General features: G+C 54.2%; 3 protein-coding genes across 6 annotated transcripts; 2 read left to right on the top strand and 1 right to left on the bottom strand.

Annotated features, from left to right (window-relative positions):
* Window positions 1-306: 306 nt before the first annotated feature.
* Window positions 307-14,436, bottom strand: VMA12 (vacuolar ATPase assembly factor VMA12). 2 transcript variants are annotated; one of them, XM_074263686.1, is made up of 6 exons: window positions 14,142-14,436; window positions 13,489-13,562; window positions 12,589-12,678; window positions 11,068-11,110; window positions 10,768-10,880; window positions 307-863 (listed from the first exon to the last, which is right to left on the bottom strand). In XM_074263686.1, the coding sequence occupies exons 1-6, from the start codon at window positions 14,350-14,352 to the stop codon at window positions 843-845; spliced, it is 552 nt and encodes a 183-aa protein (XP_074119787.1). In that variant the 5' UTR covers window positions 14,353-14,436; the 3' UTR covers window positions 307-842. The 2 variants fall into 2 exon arrangements, with proteins under 2 accessions (XP_074119787.1, XP_074119786.1); XM_074263685.1 differs by lacking the exon at window positions 307-863 and adding an exon at window positions 8,274-9,944 and having other exon boundaries at window positions 14,142-14,396.
* On the top strand, window positions 5,015-7,199 carry SEBOX (SEBOX homeobox). The gene is made up of 3 exons (XM_074263688.1): window positions 5,015-5,096; window positions 5,697-5,857; window positions 6,037-7,199. Exons 1-3 carry the CDS (start codon window positions 5,015-5,017, stop codon window positions 6,406-6,408), a joined length of 615 nt encoding a protein of 204 aa, XP_074119789.1. The 3' UTR covers window positions 6,409-7,199.
* A 20-nt stretch (window positions 14,437-14,456) lies between the features above and the next one.
* Window positions 14,457-20,053, top strand: POLDIP2 (DNA polymerase delta interacting protein 2). Of its 3 annotated transcripts, none has more exons than XM_074263679.1 (11): window positions 14,457-14,731; window positions 15,781-15,862; window positions 16,430-16,527; window positions 16,825-16,921; window positions 17,059-17,134; window positions 17,426-17,533; window positions 17,666-17,802; window positions 18,188-18,214; window positions 18,336-18,461; window positions 18,925-19,004; window positions 19,569-20,053. In XM_074263679.1, the coding sequence occupies exons 1-11, from the start codon at window positions 14,574-14,576 to the stop codon at window positions 19,681-19,683; spliced, it is 1,104 nt and encodes a 367-aa protein (XP_074119780.1). In that variant the 5' UTR covers window positions 14,457-14,573; the 3' UTR covers window positions 19,684-20,053. The 3 variants fall into 3 exon arrangements, 2 of the variants coding, with proteins under 2 accessions (XP_074119780.1, XP_074119781.1); XM_074263680.1 differs by having other exon boundaries at window positions 14,465-14,725; XR_012481463.1 differs by lacking the exon at window positions 18,188-18,214 and having other exon boundaries at window positions 17,666-17,900; window positions 18,292-18,461.
* The last annotated feature ends 385 nt before the right edge of the window (window positions 20,054-20,438 follow it).

The following is a 20,438-nucleotide window of genomic DNA, read 5'->3' as shown; positions in this document are numbered from 1 at the left end:
ATTCAATCTCCTTGATGTCCAAGGAACTCTTAAAAGTCTTCTTCACAATTTGAAAGAGTCAATTCCAGTGCCCAGATTATAGTCAAGCCCCCCATCACACACTACTTGAAAAACCGTAGCTTTGACTCTACAGACCTTTGTCAGCAAGGTGATGTTTCTGCTTTTTAGTCTGCTGTCCAGATTTGCTATTGTTTTCCTTCCAAGGAGCAAACATCTTTAAATTTCATGGCTGCAGTGATCTTTGAGCCCGAGAATGTAAAATCTGACGCTGCTTCCATTTCTTTCTCTTGTGTTCCAGAAGGGATGGACTAGTTGCCATGATCTTAGTTTATTTCTAATATTAAGATACACAATATGTATATATTTGGGAGGAAGTGCAGGGGCTTACAGGCTTTGATCAGTATGGGATTTTTGGTCTGTTCTGTTTCTGTTAACTCTTCCTTAGTCAAAATCCTCCTCCTAGTGTCTTCACTATACCGATACTACATGGATTGGGGGTCTCAGATGGGCTCAGTCCCCCTGGAGCTCAGAACTCAGAAGTCCAAACAATCTGTTTGCTTCAACCTACATTGTAGCAGGAATCACCGATGTGGATTGCCGTGCTCTTGCTATCTTATTTTTACAATCATCTTCACATATCTCTATGACCTCCCCCAAAGAGTTTTTTCCCTTGTAGCAAAGAATACAAAAGAAAGAGAAGGGCAGCGGAGGAGGAACAACAGCTCAGACTGCACAGTCCGTGCAGTTCCATATCCATGATCTCCCATCTCAACAAAGCAGGGAGGGAGAGCCACTGTTTTTCTTCTGTACTCTGTATACCGAGGTGTCCTCTGTCTTGGTGGTCAAGGATTCCGGGGGTGATCCTGAGAAGGACAGGAGAGAGGCTGTTCAGAACGTTGCCGTTTTAGAAAGATTTTATCATGTTGGAGAACAATCAGGGGAGTGACTACATCACGGACCCTGGGGGCCTTGAGACCATGCATGGGAGGAAATGAGATATTTGTTTACTCTAGAGGCCACTTGGAGACTGTTTTAAAACATTCAGAATGTTGAAATGGTTAATGCAGAAGAGAGAGTAGTGAGGTAGGAGTCAGGAGAACTTGAGTTTAAATCCAGCCTCAGACATTTCCTAGCTGTGGGATCCTGGGCAAGTCACTTCAATCATACCTCAGTTTCCTCATCTATAAAATGGGGATAATAATGCTGTAAGAATCAAATGTAGGGGCAGCTAGATGGTGCAGTGGAGAGAGCACCAGCCCTGAATTCAGGAGGACCCAAGTTCAAATGTGATCTCAGACACTTAACACCTCCTAGCTGTGTGACCCTGGGCATGTCACTTAACCCTAGCCTCAGGAAAAAAAAAATCAAATGTAATATATAATTGTAAAACTCTTAGCACAATGCCTAGTACACAGTAGGAGCTTTATAAATGTTAGCCATCATGTTGTACAAGAGGAATCCTGAACTGTTCCCTTTTGGAACCAGAGAGAAACAAGGGATGTAAGAGGCAAAAGCCCCCAACAAGGACAGCTGTCCCCAGATGGACAAGAGATTTTCATATAGAGGCTGGATGACCACTTATTGAGAATACTGAAGAGGGAAATTATTTTTTGGCTACATGTTGCACAAGATGTGCTTTGAAGTTCCTTTTAGATAGATTCTATGAATTCTGGGAAGGTGATGGATCTGTGTTGGAAAAGACATCAGCTGGTGTCCATGAGGGCTAGCAAGGTCCACAGTCAGGAGATGTGGCAGCTATGGAAACAAGAAGACACGATGGACCTGGAATCCTTATCAGGGTGGTTCTGTGAATAGAGGAAGAGCATTCCTGGATATCTAATGAGCTTACGGAGTATGAGCATCCTCCTACCCTTCTCATCCCTGGTCCCCTTTACCCCAGCCCCTCCAAACTTAGTATCTCTAATCTTTCCTTTTTTCCAGATTAAAAAGTTAGTTGGGAAAATGTTTAACAAAAATAAAATTATAACACAACATAGATAATGTTAATTTGTGGTTTTCTAAGTTAATATGTGCTCTGCAGTGATCCCTTTGTGTTTCAATTTAACATCACTATTTTGTACCAGTGAAATCTAGATCCAGGCTCTATCCCAAGAAAGAGTGCTATGGTCAAACCTCTTCTTTCTGATCAATAAACATTTCCTTAGCAACTATCATATGAAAGCTAATGTAATACCACAAACTTTTGTTACTATTGATAAATTATTATTATTATTACTACCATGCTACTTTACTAAATTGCTTTCATTATTATTATACTGTTATTAAATTAACACATTATTATTATTAATATTATTGATAGCTTTTGTTTTTATAACATTGTCCATTTCTCAATAGGGTCTTTCCTCTAACTTCCGAAGAAAGCCATTCTCAGAGATTTCCTAAGTTTATCATTTTGAGAAGGAGGTAAGATACCTCTCCAAACCAAATTTATTACTCTTCCCCACCATCGTGTGCCCCACTCTGACCTTTGCTTATGTGAGCCTTCAATACCCTCTTCACTTCATCTACTCAGATAAACAACCAAAAACAACAGCAAAAAAAGGTAAAAATCAAACCCAACCTGTTTTTTAAAAATAACCCTTGATGTTAAGTGATATTTACATAGTGATTTAAGGCTGATGAAGTGCTTTATGCATCTATTCCTCAGAACAACTCTGGGAGTTATGAGGTGACATCCTCAAGGGGTGTCAGGGGGGATGCCCATCGTGGGTGGGGAGCTGAGGGAGACCTACCTAGAGTCAGTGCTCCCAAATGATCAGCCTTTATTTTATAGCTGTAGAAACTGAAGTTGAGTGTGATCAAGTGACTTACCCAGGGTCACACAATTAGTAATGTGTAGAATTTATTTATTTATATATTTGTTTGTTTGTTTATTTTTATTTACAAAACATATGTATGGCTAATTTTTCAATACTGATCCTCGAAAAACCTTCTGTTCCAACTTTTCTCCTCCTTCCTCCCACCCTAGATGGCAGTCCAATACATGTTAAATATGTTAAAAATATATGTTAATGTATAGAATTTGAACATGGGATCCCGATTCCAAGTCCGACGCGTTACCCACTCTTCCAAGCAGCTTATTTCACTTGACCTAAAGTTCCACACACTCCCTCTGGCCAAGGGGCTTCAGGGAGGGCTGTGTGGAGGCAGGAATTTGGACTGAATCAGGAAGAATGGCAAAGGCTTTGCTGGTTTGAACATGGTTTGAAATGAAGGAGTTCAACCTGGACAACTGCTAAGATCCGTTTCAGGTCTAAATTTGAGAGCTCATTAGGTAGCTTGGGGCTGGATTGAGAAAATTAGAGAGTTTGGATTTTATGCTCTTTGGGATTTTTCTGCAGATTGACAAGATTAGAGATTTAGGATTGGAAAGGATCTTGGAGATAATCAAAGCCCAATTCCCTCAAAGGAAAGATGAGTGGCCAAGGTTGCGTAAGCTTTGAATATTGACCTGGGATTCGGATTGAGGTGATTCCAAATCAAGGGTTCTTTTGTTGTTTTTCCTTCGTTCTCTAAGAGGACCATGACATGCCAGTGAATTAAATGTAAGTGAGGGAGGGCTGTGCAGCTGGAGAGTGTGGAGACTATATGCCATAGTGGAAAGAACATTGGATTTGTAGGTAAAGGAGCTGAATTCAAATCCTGTCTCCATTACTTATTAATTGTGATTTAGGGCTTCTTCTCTTTAACTTCAGCTTCCTTCTCTGTAAAATGAGGTGGTTGGATTAGATACACTCTAAGGTCCTTTCCAGTCATAAATCTATATCCCTAAGGACACTGATGAGTAACTTTGCTATAGTCAAGTCAACAAACACTTATTAAGCTCTTATTGTGTGCTATCAACCAGGGAAAAAGTGGAAAACAACATAAGGGTGGCGCGTTGGACATTAAATCAGACTTTAATGGGTTTAGGCCTCCCCTTTGGCTTCTATTTGTGTGGCCATGACTTCAAATAGATGGCCATTTGACCACCCTTCAAATGGATGATGGGAGGAAGGAGTCAGAGAGGCCGCACGGTTTTGAGTGCCAGGGAGGATGGTATTGTCATGGGTGATGAAGGGAAGTTTAGATGGCAGCAGCAGCTTTTTAGGGGGGATAAAAGGGCTCAAGGAGGATGACTCAGTGATCAAGCTCCCTGTGGGGCTGAGAAAGAGCAGCTTCAGGGGAGTGATGGGGAGCCAAGCCAGGCTGAAGCTGATGGGGTGGCTGAGTTTCTTTATCAGCCAGTCAGTCAATAAGCATTTCTCTGTAAGACGGGGGTCCCAGTGGTACTTACTGAGCAGAGATATTGCAAAGATCAAATGAGACGCCGTCCCCTCCTCCCCCTACACACAGCTTTGTGAACTTCAAAGTGCTTTAGAAGTGGAAGCTATTAGGCAGGAGGTAGTGTGTATATTGATATTTTGACTGGAGGGCTGGAAAGCAGGAGTTTCTAGCCTGCCTCGATTACTTCCTCAGCCGCGTGACTCTGGGGACCCCGGCTGCAGGATGAGGATAAAATCAGCGCTTCCCTAATAGGGTTGTTGTGAGGATTCATGGGAGAATATCTGTAAAGTGCTTGCAAATCTCTGAGAGCTCTATCACTGCTAGCTCTGATTCCTGAAGGGGGTGGTGAAGCAATTAGGCAGAGGTTTTGGAGAAGCTGGGGTGCGAGGGAGAAGAGGGAGAGGGAGTCCCCCTTCCTCTAAACTCCTTCATCACTTCCAGCCACCCCTAAGCCCCCAGTTCCCTTCGCCTCTTCTGCGCTCCAGCCTTCAGACTCAGGCTCCTGGGGTCTCCCACCTACCAGAGAGCTTTGCCTTAGGAAAGGGCCAGAGCTGCAGAGCATCCCAGGCACTGTCAGAGGCGGGGCAGGGCTCGGCTGAGCAGCATAAAAGCCAGGGTTGGGGGAGGACCTAGCTCAGTTGTCCGGGGCTGAGAGACAGTGGAGGAGGAACCTCTGGGATCTCTGCTGGGTCAGACCTCCCAAAAAGCTCAGGGCAGACCCTCGGTCATGGCCAGACTCCTCCACTCAATGCTCGACTCCCCAGCAGGAGAAACAATCTCTCGGCCTCCAATGGATACCTCAGAGGCAGGTGGGGCTGAAGGGGAGCAGAGAGAGGAGGGAAGTTGGGGGAGATTGGGATGTTTGGGGACAAGATGGGAGTAGGAGGGAAGAGGGGAGGCAGGAAAAATAGCTTTTTGTGGATAAATTAAGGAGGGAGCCAGAGAAGACTGAATATAGAGTTGGGAGGGATGATGGGAAATTTTGGAGAATTGGGAAAGGAAAAGGGAGTTGAGTGATTGAAGAGTAAATGAGGAGAGTGACAGGTTGGATAGAAAGGACCGGGAGACTGGGGCTTGAAGGGGAAAGATGGGGAGATTTGCATGGGAGGGTGGCAGGGAGATTGGGAAGGAGGGGCTTGGGAATGGGAGTGGGACATCAGGAGGAGTTCAAAGGGGGAAAGGTGAAGGGAGATCGGTGTTGAAAAAGGAAGTGAGAGTTTGGATGGATGGAGGGGAACGATAGGAGAGAAAGTGGAAACAGTGGGAGAATTTAGGGGTGGGTTTCAAGATTAAGAGAAAAATTAGGGGAAGGGGGAAGGGAGAAGAGGGAACTGGAGGAGAGGGAGCCAGTGTGGAGATGAATGAGTAGAGCAGCCCTAGTTTTTACCCTAACGCTATTTTCTTTCCAGGGCGGGCTCCGGTGCCCGGCACCCGCCGTCGGAAACGCACTACGTTCAGCAGGGGGCAGCTGCTAGAGCTGGAGAGGGTGTTCGCTGCCCGGCCCTACCCAGACATCGGCACCCGAGAGCGGCTGGCCCGGCTCACGCGTCTTCCCGAGGCCAAAATCCAGGTGAAGCTGCCTCTCCTGCCCTTTCTGCCTGCCCTCCTCCCGCCTCCTTCCAAGGGCTGGGAAGCAGGACTCCGGGGTCCCAGCCACTCGGCCCTCAGACTCTGCTTTGTGAGGCTTATCCCCTTTCTTTCTGGAAATGGACTTAGAAGCTGGAACTGATTCTCCTTCCTCATTCCCAGGTTTGGTTTCAGAACCGCCGGGCTCGGAGAATCAAGAGCAGGAAGCCCGAAGGACTGAGCTCCTGGACCAAGGAGCCACGGCGAACTCTGCCTCCGGCCCATAATCCTCTGCGCCCCCAGGACCCTGAGAGCTGGGGACACTCCTCTCCGCGTGACAGGGACCCCAACTGTCCCACACCGGGTCTGGCCCCAGGTCACGGTGCCATGAGGGTCAAGGTACTGGGCCCTGGCGGGGTAGGCCCACCTAGTGGGATGCCCAAGCCTCCGGGGCCACTCAGCCGCTGGGAACGGGCTGCCAGCCAGACCTCTCTGGGCAGCCTCTCCGACCTCATCTATAACGCGGCCATTGTCACCAACTTGGATGACGCCTAACTGGGACGTGGGCCCTTTCCTTTTCTCTCTCCCCGGGAGGAACTTTTTTCCCCTTGACTCTGTGGGAGCCGTCCACATCAGTAGCCAATCCCTGCTCAACCCCCTGCCCTACAGAAGAGTTACCTGAGAGGGTAAGGTCTGCCTTGGGTTTCTTTTCTCCTTTTCCCATCCCCTCCAAGGTCCAGAAGGGAGAGCTGGACTAAATATATATGGAGAGCCAGGGGGACACCTAAAGATGCCTGTATGAGTAGAGCGGGGGCTAATCCCTTAAGGGGGGAACATCCTTGGAACATAGACCTGTGACACTGACCCTCCCATCGCCCGGGGCCTCAGCAGCTCTAGCCCAATCCATGCACCAAAGGAGTCCCCAGCACCACATACGACAAACATGGAATGCCCGTTGTTCCTGCAGCGGGACAACGGCTGGTGAGAGATCCCTCTGGGAGGGACTGGGTGAGGAGGGGTCCTTTGGGATGACACTTCCATGCCCAGGCCAGGCTAACCCTCCCTGGCTGACTCCCCACCCCCATCCAGTTACATTTGCTCTCTCTGAAGGCAGATGTCCACTTCCCTCTCACCCCCTCCCCGACATTACTTAATTAAAATCCAAATGTAAGCAGAGAGAGCTGGGCAATTAGAATGCTCTCCCCATCTCTCCGCTTCCCGGCTGCTGCTGCCAGCAGCTGGTCCATGCATGCTGTGGTCCAGTTCACAGAGGGTTAACCTCCCCTTCCTACATCCCTATCCTGACCCCCACCCCCACTGGACAAATTAATCTAGACCCTGGCACTTCTGGGACCAGAGGGAGAAAATATCATTTTTCCCCGCAGAGGGAATATTATTAAAGTAATAAAGAGAAATCCAGGGCTGAGCTTATCAGGATTTGAATCACAAGTGCTCTGACCCCTGCTCCAAGGCCCACCTGACACCAGCTAGAGGATCCTATGTACAAGGGGGTATGGGAAAGGGAGGGCAGTGTGCTTCAGCCCATCCATCAACTGTAATACCAACTAATCTCCCAAATAAAACTGAGCTCCTCTACCTTAATCTGGAGCTGTTTTGCAAATGAGTGGCTGGGGGGTGGTGGGGATGGGGCCTCCTGGGAGCTTGTTCTACTGCTTAATCCCTTAATAGGGCCAGGTTATAGCACAGATCCCTTAATATTGGAAGGGACTTGGGAGGATGTTTAATCAGAGAGGTCAGGGCTCTGCTGGGTGGGTCTGAAGAAAAGCAGGGATGTCTTTTCCCATTATTACCTTCTGTAGTCCTTGTGAACCCTAAGGACACCCCACAGGGGGGACACATACAAGCTGCCTTGGCTTCCCTTTTTTTTCCCCCTGAGGCTGGGGTTAAGTGACTTGCCCAGGGTCACACAGCTAGAACGTGTTAAGTGTCTGAGACCAGATTTGAACTTGGGTCCTCCTGAATCCAGGGCTGGTGCTCTATCCACTGCGCCACCTAGCTGCCCCTGCCTTGGCTTCCTTCAACTGAAGCCAAAGGAAATACCTTCCTCTGATCTCCTTCCCCTGGAGATCTTGGATGGGGATGGTGGATCACAGGCCCACCAGTGCTGGGGGCCGCCCTCTCTCCTGGGGGGGAAGCACTTTCCCTGTGAAAATCAGAACCCCCTCTCCCTTCCCAGAAGGTGGCGGAGGGCGGGGACAGTGGTTCAGTTTAGAGGAAACAATTCAGAAACGAAGGTGAGGGTGCAGAAGCTACGGCAGTTGGGTAGCCCAGGGACAAAGTCAGGTCAAGAGGACCAGGAATGGAGACTGGAGGATCACTCCCCTCACAGTACCCTAGATGACCTCAGGACACTACAGGTGCTCAGTGATAAAACAATCCTCTGGGAACGGGAGCCCAGATGAGCTAAGCATCCAAACATCTTTGGACAGTTTTTATTTAAACTTTTAACAGATTACATAAACTTTAACGCAACATGACAAAAAATGCTGAAGACAGCATTTAAGGACAGAAATTTCTTCGTTGAGATCAACTCTGAGTGCAGAACAGTTAATGTCTTCTTATTGATGGGAGCCTTCTTAGGTAATAGGGTAAGAACGATTCTTTAAGAATACCCTTTGTATATACACACATAAGTCCATTACACACACACATCATTTCTCATTCATTAAGCAACCATAAAGGCTATATTACACACAGCATACACAAAAGATGTTCTCTTTGACATATGTGCCCAAGAACCACAATGCAATGCAAAAATCTTGCAATAAAAACCAGAGTTTATGGAAAAATGGCATGAAGGACAACACTCAAAAACTTCCCAGTCAGACACACACACACACAGAGATAGGAAATCTAATAAAAATAGTTAAGAAATACATAAATACTACATAAATAGCAGTGACGCCTGCAGATCTCATGGGGCCCAGGCTGGCCGAGCCCAGTTGCTTCTGGGGTTTCAGTGGATGGAAACTCCTGGACTAGGGGTAGGTCTTGCCCAGAGAGGAAGATGGGAGAAGAGGTAGAGAGAGAGAGCAGTCCTCCTCAGCCCAAAGCTCCCCTTGCACCGTAGATATAGGGCACTTCACCTTGAAAAAGACCTGAAGTTTGCCTGAGGAAGGAGGTGGTAGAAGGGTGGATGCTTTTGAACTATCCTGAAGAGGCACAGTTTTCTGTCAGGTAAACTGAAACCTAAGCAAACAAAATCTGGGCTCAAATTGTTCCCGAATGTGTCCGTCTTAGTGGGACAAATTCACATTTTTCAAAACAAGCATCCAAGCAAAAGTGGCTGTGTGTTCTTTTCAGAGTGGAGAAGATTCCCTGAAGCGATTTTCTCTGAACACAAGAGGAGCCAGAGCAGGGAGTTCTAGACCAGGTTTTGCCTCCCCTTCCCCCATCCTCGGAAGCAGAAGACACAGTGATTTGAAGGCAGGAGGCCTAAAAGACACCTAAGGCAGGGGAACAGATACAGACACACGAAGTGGATAAGAGGAAGGATCAGAAGAAATCTGAAGGTCAATATAAAGGCAGAAACTAAGGTCATAAAAAGCCAATTCTTTTTTCTTTTTACTGAGGCAATTGGGGTTACGTGACTTGCCCAGGGTCACACAGCTGGAAGTCTTAAGTGTCTGAGGTTGGATATGAACTCAGATCCTCCTGCCCTTAAGGCCAGAACTGCTCCACTGCTCCATCAAACTACCCTGAAAAACCAATTCTTCTGCAAGGTCCTGGCCAGAGGCTGTGTTCTTCTTCAGTCTGAGCGGATACCATCTTAGTCCTGCGTGTGGGGACGTGGGTCCGATATGGGGATGAGAGCAGCCCCGGCCCTCTTCCCTGGACCTTACCACAAGGCCATGTGCGGAGGAGGTCTGCCCTGCACTGGGGACTGGCAGGCAGACCTGGGGTCCTGAAGCTGGGCTGAGCAGCACTCCCGGGGCCTCCTGGAACCCGCCTGGGATCTGAGTGGCTCTCAGGGGTTATAGCTCTCCAAACTCCCCTTCCATGGCCCGGACCATGATATAGAGCTCAGCCAGACCCACCACGGAGGCCACGATCACCGCAGCCAGCACCCTCTGGGAGAGAAAACACGGGGTTGTTATGGGCCAGAACTCTGTACTTGGAACAAGGTGTTAAGTCAGTGGAACTGATAAAGACAATGGTTATCTAGTTTAGCATGGTGCTTAGTACAGTACACGTTCTTAGTACTTAGTATAGCTCTATAAGACTGACCCCTACTCCCTACGACGATGTAATTATAACAGAGCACATAAGCTGGGACAAACTCAGCCAGAGACAGTCACTTCATCTCCCACCACCGTGGCGGCAGACCTGTCCTCCTCCACTTCTCCACCGAGACCGAGGCCCGTCTGAGCCAGAGACAGACTCGGAGGGGACAGAAGACTAGGGGCTGGAGCACAGGCTTTGGGACTGAGACTGACTTCAAGACAAAGACAGGAGCACAGGAGGCGGTCCTCCTGCCTCCCCCACAGAAACCAAGACTCGTTCCAGAGGACCTCAAGAAAGCTGGCCCAGGCCCAGGCAAGGAAACAGACTGGAAAGGAGATAAAGAATTTGGACTTTAACACCTGACTATTCTTGTGGTGATTAAATCTGCTGAAAGGAAGGTTGATCCCAAGACCTGCAGAAAACCAACCAGAACATTACACAGGGTGAAGGAGACTTTCCTCTCTCCCGAGAGAGCAGCTTTTGGTACCTTTCGGAGTCTGAGCAGGAAATGCGAGAACGGCAGCAGGAGGCCAAGTTTCTCTCGGGATTGCCCCTCGCCCTAATTTTTTATGTGCATGTTTATGTGTTGTTCACCTGAAGGCTCGACTGTCACCCTCCTCCCATGCCCTCAGCCTGCCACACGGCCCCTGCAGCCCGGTGCCCACTTACCGCGGTCAATTCGGAGAAGATGTACTGGCTTCCGAGGAAGGTACAGGCAAAAGCTGCTGCCACAGTGACGATGAAGTTGAAGATGGTGATGATCACTGCCTTCACCGACCTCACTGGGAGCCAAAGGGAGACAGGACAGAAAGGTTGGTGTCATATCCTGGAGGACTGTTCTCCTCTTCATATTGTGTGCACACAGGCAACCCCTCCCCCTCCGAGAGCTCAAGGGATGCTCAGGGGGGACGGGCAGGGCCCTAGGGAGGGACTCTAGCTTCCCGCCCCGTGCCTTCTCAGAGAGCTCACCTTGCCGTCCGAAGTCAGCTAGGTTGCCTTCCTGCCTCAGGGCCTGGGGAGAAGAAAAGGCGCGTGGTATGGCACAGCAGAGGCACCTCAGGGGTTCTCATCTGTCCGTTCAGACAGGGACAGGACACCTTCACCCTCCTCCTTGCTGCCAACTTTAATTTTTTCTCCCCAGCCTGACACCTGGGGGGAGATTACAGATCTCCTATCTACCATCAAATCATCGGGTCAGGGTTTGTGGGCCAGAACACAACTCCCAGGCCTGGTACACAGCAGGGGGCTCTGTCCCAGATCTTGCCTCCAAAGGTGAACTGGACTTCCTTTTCTGTTTGGAGAAGCTGGGCCATTCTCTAATGAGCCATTACTAAAGCATCAGTTGACTCCGGTTACACCACCTTGGACAGTTGCCAGCTGAGAGCGGTGAGGCAGCTGGGAGAGGGAGAAAGGGTGAGGAGATCTGGATTCTGACCCCCTGCTTTGCTGCTGCTGAAGAACTGGCCTTTCTGGGCTTTCGCTTCCTCACCCATGAAGTGGGAGTCACGTTAAAGAATCGTGAAGAAAGTACTTGGTAAACTAGAATGGAAGATCCTTGCATGCAGACACCCTCTTTTAAATAAACCTATTTCCCTAATCAGTCTTCTCATCTGTGAAAGGGGGATAGAACATTCTCTGGTTATCTTACGGTGTTTTTTTCTTTTTTTCCCCTGAGTCTGGGGTTAAGTGACTTGCCCAGGGTCACTCAGCTAGGAAGTGTTAAGTGTCTGAGACTAGATTTGAACTGGGGTCCTCCTGAATTCAGGGCTGGTGCTCTATCCACTGCGCGCCCTAGCTGCCCCCTACAGTGTAGTTTTAAGAAACCAGCAGTTAAAAAAAAATTTTTTTTTAAATGGCATCCTTTATTCTCTAACTGCAGAGCCCTCTAGTGGCTAAAACAGATCTCCAGGGACCAAAAAGAAATAGAGCTCCCTTCCCTTCCTGGTGCCACATTCTTCTACAATGAATTCACTGGGAACATTACTCCACCTATTTCCATAGCTCCACCCAGCTGGCTTTTGTCCAGTCTGAACCATCAACTTGATAGATGAATTTTTTTTAAATTATAGTTTTTATTTACCAGATATGTGCATGGATAATTTTACAACACTGACAATTGCCAAACCTTTTGTTCTAATTTTTCCCCTCCTTCCCCCCTCCCCCAGATGGCAGGGTGACCAACACATGTTCAATATGTTAGAGTATAAATTAAATACAATACATGTATGCAGGTGCACAGTTGTTTTAGATTAATTTTTTAATCCATCCATGGCTGTGTCCTGAGTGAAGCTAAAGAACTCCTGTTTGAAGAAGGTAAGATTTAATGCTGAAATGGTTTTCTTTCAGAGCTACGACCGACTGGTCTCTAAATAAGGTTTAACTATGTGGTTTTTGTGGCTTTTTTTCCCTCGGATTAGAAATCTCTGAGAGGAGGCAGAAGCCATGGGCTGCTTCCTCCCTCGGGCACAGGGTGCGGGCAGTCAGCCTCACCTGGCAGGACACGTTCCTGGTGATCCTCTTGTACTCCTCGTTGGCCAGCCGCGCTTTGATCCGCTCCAGGCGGGCGACCAGCTCTGGGTTCTAGGGAGACAAACAGGCCGGACAAACTGGCACGGATCCCCTTAGCCGCCCAAAGCGGCTTCCAGTTCTCACACTGTGTTCTAGAGCTAACTCCTTTGCTGCAAGTGTGATGGTGACTCGGGCTCTCTAAGTCTAGATTTTTCTCTGTGTAGAAAGGGTCAAATTCGGCCTCTTTCCTTCTCCTAAATCAGGGGTTCTCAAAGCCGAGGCTTTGGTTTTTACTATAGTCCGGCCCTCCAGCAGTCTGAGGGACAGGGAACCGGCCCCTACTTAAAAAGTTTGAGGACCACTGTCCGAAAAGAATCAACTAAGAAGCTCAAGTGGCTAACGTGAGGGTCTCGCCACTGGCATCAGATAGATTCCACCCCCAATTCCCCAAACCTTTCAGTCACATACCCTGGGGGGTCTCACTGCCCCCTCCCCAGCGCCCTCGGTCACATACCCTGGGGGGTCTCGCTGCCCCCTCCCCACTGCCCTCGGTCACATACCCTGGGGGGTCTCGCTGCCCCCTCCCCACTGCCCTCGGTCACATACCCTGGGGGGTCTCCCTGCCCCCTCCCCACTGCCCTCGGTCACATACCCTGGGGGGTCTCCCTGCCCCCTCCCCACTGCCCTCGGTCACATACCCTGGGGGGTCTCCCTGCCCCCTCCCCACTGCCCTCGGTCACATACCCTGGGGGGTCTCGCTGCCCCCTCCCCACTGCCCTCGGTCACATACCCTGGGGGGTCTCCCTGCCCCCTCCCCACTGCCCTCGGTCACATACCCTGGGGGGTCTCGCTGCCCCCTCCCCAGCGCCCTCGGTCACATACCCTGGGGGGTCTCACCACCTCGGGCAGATAGATTTCGCTGCCTTCCAGGAGCTCGTGGAGGAAGAGAGGAGTGTCTGGAAAAGCAAGGTTAGCGCTGTGACCCGCAGAGGGATGGGGGCCCCTCTCAGAAGTGCCCCCCCCCACCCCGCTCAGCCGGGGCAGCCCGAGGGCCAAATTAAATTAGGTTCGGATAAAGTGGCAGGCCTGACTTTAGTCCTGGGAGGTTGAGCTTCTTTTCCAAAGGCCTTTCCCCCGGAGGCAGAGAACCCAAGACAAATCGGGGACCGCTGATTATGGAACAGCTAATAATTGGCTTGTTGGTTACTTTTGTGCCCCTTCACGCAGAAGGACCCTCGGAGAGGACGAGCGGGCGGTCAGAGCCGGACCCCTGGTTTTGAGGAAACGCTCTCGCCTCCGCGGCGCGCGGGGATCCCCAGAGACAAGGCTGGGGGGGGGGGCGGAAGCTGGTTTGGTGCAGAGATGGGGGCGCGAAGGGGGCGGGGCCTCAGGGTGGGTCCAGACTCGGGCTCGGACCCTGCACCAGCTAAGACCCTTCCTCAGAATCAGAAATTAGTTTTCCGGTGAAATACGACACTAGGTCGAGCAGGGTCCCCCCGGAATCTGCCTCCCGCGCGGGCTGGGGGCGCGCTCACCCTGCTCCCTAAGGTGCACGCGCAGCTCCCGGAGCAGATGAAAGGGCACCAAGGGCCGGGGGTCGTCGCCCTCGCCCCCGGAGGCCTTCTTCTTTCTTAGAATCGCCTCCAGCCGCGCCCGCAGGCCGCAGGGCAGGTGCGCCGCCTCCAGTTCCCCTCGGGGACTCAGGCCCCGCCGTAGCCGTTCCCCGGCGCGCACGGAGGACGCCATGTTGGGCCGGGCGGTGTCAGGTGATCGGAGGCGGAGCCGCCTAGAATTTCCGGGGGAGGCCTAGAGCGGCTGCGGCACGCGGGGCGGAGAGCGGCGCGCGGGGCCTTGTGGGCCGGGGGCGGGGCGCGGCGGAGGCGGCTCGCTGGGCCCCTCATCGGCGTCGGCGTCCGCCTCTGTGACCGTGACTGAGTCCGCGCGTCCGCGGCGGCCCAGGCGCCGACATGGCGGGCTGTGTGGCCCGACGGGCCCTGGCCGTGGGCGGCCGCTGCTGCTGCTGGTGGTCCCGGCCGCTGGCGGGGGCTCGGCTGCTGCGGCCCCTCGCGACCTTCCCCCCGGCGCCCCCGGCCTCGGCCGCGGCGCGGAGACACCTCTCGTCCCGGTGAGGGGGGCAGAGCGGGGGGGGGGGGGGGGGCGCCCTTCCCTGAGGAGTAGTTTTCGGGGATTTGTGTTCCGGGGCCGGCGGATGTGAGCTCCTCGAGGGCAGCCTGTGAGCCCGGCGGGAGCGGGAGCCGGCCGGCCTGTTAGCGCTCCCTGCCCCGGGGCAGACTCTCCGCCTCCGTTCCCGTCTGCACGGCGCCCAGCCCGGGCCGGGAGCCCTCGGTGATGGTCAGGCCGAGCGGAAGCTCCCCTCGGGCAGGGCCCGCTTTCTCCTCTCGGGGCCCGTGGAGCGGCAGGTGGAGCAGCTTAGCTTTGAGGTTTAGAGTCACAGAAAGTTCGGCTGCCCCAGCCCGCCTGCCGCGCCGGGCCCAGGGAGGGAGCTCGGGGGGAGGGTCCTGGAACAGCAGGCTTGCGCCCTCGTGAGCCACCCCCATTAGCGTGTGCGGCCGCGCAGTCAGCCCGCAGCGTTTGTTAAAGGCCCGCCAGGCTCGGGCCCAGGCCTGGCCGCCCGGTGCCCTCAGGGTGCGGAGAACAAACAGGTGCAGAGCCCGCCGACATGGCCCCCTCCGCGCCGGCCCTGCCCCAGGTACCGCGTTACCAGGAGAGATGTCAGCCAGTAACTGGGAGCGCAGGAGCCAATGTGTCCGCAGAAGAAGGACCCCCGTGGGGGGTGGGGCTGGACTCCTGATGAAGACGCCTGGGAGCTTCTGGGGTCTGCGGGTGCAGGACTAGAAGTGAGAGAGTGAGGCCCACTGAACGAGGGCCGGCCTGGGAGTGTGGAGGGCAGTCTGCAGGTCCTCACGGGAACCCTGCCATCCGTTTGCAGTTAAAGGAGTTGAGGCAGGCAGGTGAAGCATCTTGCCGGGGTCTCGGCCAGTCAGGGTCTGAGGCGGGATTTGAACTCGGATCTTCCCCACTCGGGCCCAGCACTTTAAAGCCCCTTAGCGGGCAGCTGCCTCCTGCTCATTCCTTAAGCTCAGGGTCTCCATGAATGTCTCCTGATGGTGGACCCCCCTCCCCCCCACTGCTCACTTTGTGGCTTCTTCTCAGAAACCGACCAGAGGGCAAAGTGTTGGAAACAGTCGGTGTCTTCGAGGTGCCAAAGCAGAACGGAAAATACGAGACAGGCCAGGTGAGGGGGGGGCAGCCGGAGGGAGGCTGGGGGGGAGCACGGCCGGAGTGGGCACGGCTGGGGGGGGAGGAACGGGGTGGGGTAGGGGGGGGAGCACGGCCGGAGGGGGCTCGGCCGGAGGGGGCGCTGCATCGGCCCGGTTCTCTGAGCCTGTGGGAGGGGGAGGTCAGCAGAGCGAGTCCCCACAGTGACCTCTGAGGGAGCATGTGAGTGGTCGGCCGTTGTCTCCTCCGGAAACTGAGCCAGCCGGGGCGAGGTGACTGGTCCGGGGCCCCACACGGGTGTGTCTGGGGGGGTGCTCCATCCTGGGCCCCCTGAGCTGCCCAAACGAGACAGAACAGCCGCGTGGGGGATGGGCTCTGGAGGACCGGGAGACGGACGGAGGGGAGGCCCCGCTCCAGAGTCTGACGGGGCGTTGACAGCAGGGGGACTGAGGAGCCCGCGGGGGGGGGGGGGGGCGCTTGGCTTTGAGGGGCGCCCCCCCCAGGGGCGGCTGTCTCCTGCAGTGCTCGGGCTGATGGAGGTGGGCCGAGCAGGTGCAGGCTCACCGCCCTCCTCCTCCCGCAGCTCTTCCTTCATAGCATATTCGGCTACCGAGGGGTCGTCCTGTTTCCCTGGCAGGCCAGGCTGTACGACCGGGACGTGGCTTCCAGCGCGCCAGAAAAGTGAGTCTCCTGCCCCGTTTGTGCCTCACGAGCGGCCGGGGGAGGGTCCGCGGGGAGCAGGAGCCTTAGTGACGAGTCCCGGCCCAGTGATCCCCTGGCACCCTGAGTGGCGGAGGAGGGCGCCGAGCGCCACAGAGACAGGAGCCCTGGCAGCACGCGCTGCGCCCCCTGCAGGCCTTGCTTCTGCCTGAGGGATCCCAGGTGGCGCTGAAGAGGGGGGAGGAGCCCCCGGGGGCCGTGTCCTCAGCTCTGACAGGCGCAGAGCCCGCCCTGATCACAACTCTGTCTCCTACCCAGAACGGAGAACCCCGCCGGCCACGGCTCCAAGGAGGTGAAAGGCAAAACCCACACGTACTACCAGGTGCTGATCGATGCCCGGGACTGCCCGCACATAGTAAGTGGGGGGACCGTGGGTGGGCCTGGGGGGTGGGGGGAGGTGGAGCCGTAGTCCCTCCTGCGTCTGAGACCGGACATGAAGCCCCCTCACCCCGCGGGCACGCTGAGACCCGTTCTGACTCTGCCCTTCCTCAGTCTCAGAGATCCCAGACAGAAGCTGTGACGTTCCTGGCCAATCACGATGACAGTCGAGCCCTCTATGCCATACCAGGTGGGGGCAGGCGTCGGGGTCCCCTTGGCCTCTCAGACTGGGAGGGAGCCCCCGGGGAGGGCAGGCTCAGCCCCTGTTGGTTCTGATTTCATCTCAGGGGAGTCGCTGCCCAGGCCCCGGGCTCGGTGAGCGTCTCTGTGCTGGGAGCCGAGTCTGGGCGTCTGTGGCAACGACAGGAAGGGGGCGCAGGGAGCGAGGGGCACGGACCTCGGCTCGGGGACTCCAGGACCCCCTGGGCCCAGACTGGGCGGCTCTGCCCTGCTGGACACTCACCTCTGGCTTTTCCCCTAGGATTGGACTATGTCAGCCATGAAGACATCCTCCCCTACAGCTCCACTGACCAGGTCCCCATCCAGCATGAGCTGTTTGAAAGGTTTCTCCTCTACGAGCAGTCCAAAGGTACTGACCCCTAAGGAGACGAGTGGGGCTCGGGCGCAGAGCTTGTCCCCGGGGTGGGGGAGGGGGAGACCCTTCTGGGCTGGGCTGAGAGCAGAGCCCGCGGGTCAGCTGGCGGGTCCACTCCTCTCCCAGTTCCGCCCTTTGTGGCTCGGGAGACCCTTCGTGCTTGGCAGGAGAAGAATCACCCCTGGCTAGAGCTGTCAGATGTCCACCGGGAAACCACCGAGAACATCCGTGTCACTGTCATCCCCTTCTACATGGGTATGCGGGTACGTGTCCCCCGGGCATCCGAGAGCTGGGCCACGGGCCTCTGCCCCAGACGGGGCCTCTCCTGGGGCTGCCCCCGCTTCCGTTGTCCGGCCCTCCCGTGTGCAGCAGAGTGGCCCCTGGGGCATCGGGCTCCCGCTGCCTCGCTGCCGTGGGGTCACCGGGGTGGGGGACACCTTCTCCTGCACGAGCTGCACTTTGTCTTCCCCACGGCCACAGGAGCTTGGGCTGCCTCTGGGTGATGCCGTCTGGAGGGGTCTGGGGTCGCCTTTCCTGGCTCTGTCCCTGAGGGACTGGGGGAGGGGCCATCAGCCTCCCACCTGGTGCCTGCCCTGAGCAGATGCCGCCCCACTGCCACCCTCATGACCTTTGTGCTTCTCTCCTCAGGAGGCCCAGAATTCCCACGTATACTGGGTAAGTGGCTTTTTTCCATGGGGCCTCCAGGGTGGGGGTGGGGGGATGGAGGGAAGAGGCCGAGGGGGTTGGGCTAGCCCGCTGCCTTGTCCCCTCGTTGAGCTGCCTTTTCCTTGGGCAGTGGCGCTACTGCATCCGTTTGGAAAACCTGGACAGTGACGTCGTGCAGCTTCGGGAGCGTCACTGGAGGATATTCAGCTTGTCGGGCACGTTGGAGACGGTTCGAGGCCGAGGTGTGGTGGGCAGGGTAAGGTGGAGCCCCCTCCCGGGCTGGTCCCCAGCCTAGTCCTTCCTGTTCGCTTTCCTCTTCGTAAGTTGTGCTGGGGGGTGTCGGTGAGCCGGGCGACAGCGCTGGGCAGACACTTTGCCCATGTCTGGGCGGGGTTGGCTCCTGAGATCGTGTCCATCCGTTCGTCAGGAGTTCGCTGAAGCCGTCGGTCAGGTCAGTGTAGCTTCGGCGAGGGGAGGCACCTGCCCCTGGACGGGGCGGACCACGTGCCTGCTCCTTTGGTGAAAACTCTCTGGGGCCAAAGGCAATGGCACCAGATGCTCTTTTGTGCAGGCTCCAGTAGAGGCTTCAGGGTCGTGCTAGCTTAAGTGGACAGCAAGGACAGAGAGGAGAGCCAGGGCCTGTATGAGGGTCCCCTGCTCCTTCTCTCCGTGTTTGTGAGCCCTCCCGTGATTCTGCCTGTTTCTCTTGGACCCCCCAGGAGCCTGTCTTATCCAAAGAACAGCCAGCTTTCCAGTACAGCAGCCACGTCTCCCTGCAGGCATCCAGTGGGCACATGTGGTGAGTGACCCCTTGTCCAGGCACAGCTATCAGCATGGGTCCTGTCCTCCCTCCTGGGCTCAGCTCGGGGGCCTTCCTGCTGACTGGTTGCGAGTCCTAGTGGGGGAGGGGAGGATGGCCCAAGACCTGCTCCTTCTTGGCAGGTTTCCAGGCCCTGCTAGTTGACTTGAGTCTTAGGGCCAAGGCTGGGGCCGCATCCAGGGCAGGCCCCCTATGGAGGGCTAGGGAAGCCCACCATGTTTCTAAATGCATATACTGTCTGGGACTTCAAAGGGAGAGAATTACATTGAAATACAGTTGTTATAGCATTTTAAAAAATAGATCACGCACCCCAGATTAAGAACCTTTGCCCCTGAACAGACAGTCAGGAGGCGTGTTTGCTGTAGAGGAGGAGGATTGGTTAAGCACTTTGTGTACTTCTGTATCTCTCCCCCTGCTGGGAAGGTGAGACCTTCCTGCTGCTTTTTCCCATACTTATTTTAGAGCCAAGAATGTGGGGTTCCTAATAGCATGAGGGGTGCAGGACAGAGGTCTTCTTGAGCTGGATTCCTCCTTGTCTTCTAGGGGCACGTTCCGCTTTGAGAGGCCCGATGGATCTCACTTCGATGTCCGAATTCCCCCCTTCTCCCTGGAGAGCAATAAGGATGAGAAAACGCCCCCGTCTGGTCTGCACTGGTAGGGCAGCTCTGGATCCAAGTCTAGCCGTGGCCGCCCGCCCGAATAGTGACTTTTCACCTCCCAGTGGCTGCAGAACATTGGGCTCTTCCTTCACTTCTCATGGGCCACCATGGGTTTGGCGTCTTCTTATAGTTTGTTCCATTTGGTTGTGGTTTTTTTTGAGTTGTGTAACTATTTTCTCTAAAGACCCACATTGGGCTCCTCTAAAATCAGCTTCCCCTGCCCTCCTCACACCATGTTAGGGTAAACCTTCCCAAGCAGGAGCCTGCCCTGCTCGGCTGTCCCAGGAGACAGGAGGGCTGTCCCCCCTGCTCATTCTATGAGTTGCTTTGGAGTGTGAGGTTTGGTCAATAAATCAGTGCACGCCTGGCCACCCTCTCCATTTCTGCATCACGCCACTGGCTTCCCCCTCCGCCCCCTCCCCCCCCCCCACTTTCTGGAGCAGCCACCATGACCTCTGAGCACGGTGGGTTTCCCAGCACTCTTTCCCCAGGGGGAGCTCCAACTCTGGCCTGACTTGAGCGTCTCTCCATTCTCTAGCTTGGGCCCTCTGGTTATGTTCCGTCTGACCTGGCCATTCCTGGCTTTGGTCATTATTGTGGACCGAGTATGGACCTGGGTGAGAGATTTCCTGTCTCTTTGGTTTGTGGCAACAGGAAGACGGAAGCATGGAAGGGAGGTGACTGGTCTGGCCTTAGACACCATCCCCCTGCTTAGGAAAGGCTTTTGAGGTCACAGATCACCCCAGGTGACTGG

Source organism: Sminthopsis crassicaudata, chromosome 4, assembly GCF_048593235.1.
Source record: "Sminthopsis crassicaudata isolate SCR6 chromosome 4, ASM4859323v1, whole genome shotgun sequence".
Taxonomy (NCBI): Eukaryota; Metazoa; Chordata; class Mammalia; order Dasyuromorphia; family Dasyuridae; genus Sminthopsis; species Sminthopsis crassicaudata.
Note: the sequence above shows the minus strand (reverse complement) of the source record. Positions and strands in the feature narration are given on the sequence as shown.

Bases quoted from the DNA above. Each gene is read 5' to 3' on its own strand.
- SEBOX (XM_074263688.1), top strand. From the start codon at position 5,015: ATGGCCAGACTCCTCCACTCAATGCTCGACTCCCCAGCAGGAGAAACA. The intron at 5,097-5,696 runs GTGGGGCTGAAG...TTTTCTTTCCAG, and splicing joins AATGGATACCTCAGAGGCAG to GGCGGGCTCCGGTGCCCGGC. The intron at 5,858-6,036 runs GTGAAGCTGCCT...CCTCATTCCCAG, and splicing joins TTCCCGAGGCCAAAATCCAG to GTTTGGTTTCAGAACCGCCG.
- VMA12 (XM_074263685.1), bottom strand. From the start codon at position 14,352: ATGGCGTCCTCCGTGCGCGCCGGGGAACGGCTACGGCGGGGCCTGAGT. The intron at 12,679-13,488 runs GTATGTGACCGA...TTGTCTCCCTAG, and splicing joins AGGTGGTGAGACCCCCCAGG to AACCCAGAGCTGGTCGCCCG. The intron at 9,945-10,767 runs GTAAGTGGGCAC...TTTCTCTCCCAG, and splicing joins TCTTCTCCGAATTGACCGCG to AGGGTGCTGGCTGCGGTGAT.
- POLDIP2 (XM_074263679.1), top strand. From the start codon at position 14,574: ATGGCGGGCTGTGTGGCCCGACGGGCCCTGGCCGTGGGCGGCCGCTGC. The intron at 17,534-17,665 runs GTACTGACCCCT...CTCCTCTCCCAG, and splicing joins CCTCTACGAGCAGTCCAAAG to TTCCGCCCTTTGTGGCTCGG. The intron at 19,005-19,568 runs GTGAGTGACCCC...CTTGTCTTCTAG, and splicing joins GCATCCAGTGGGCACATGTG to GGGCACGTTCCGCTTTGAGA.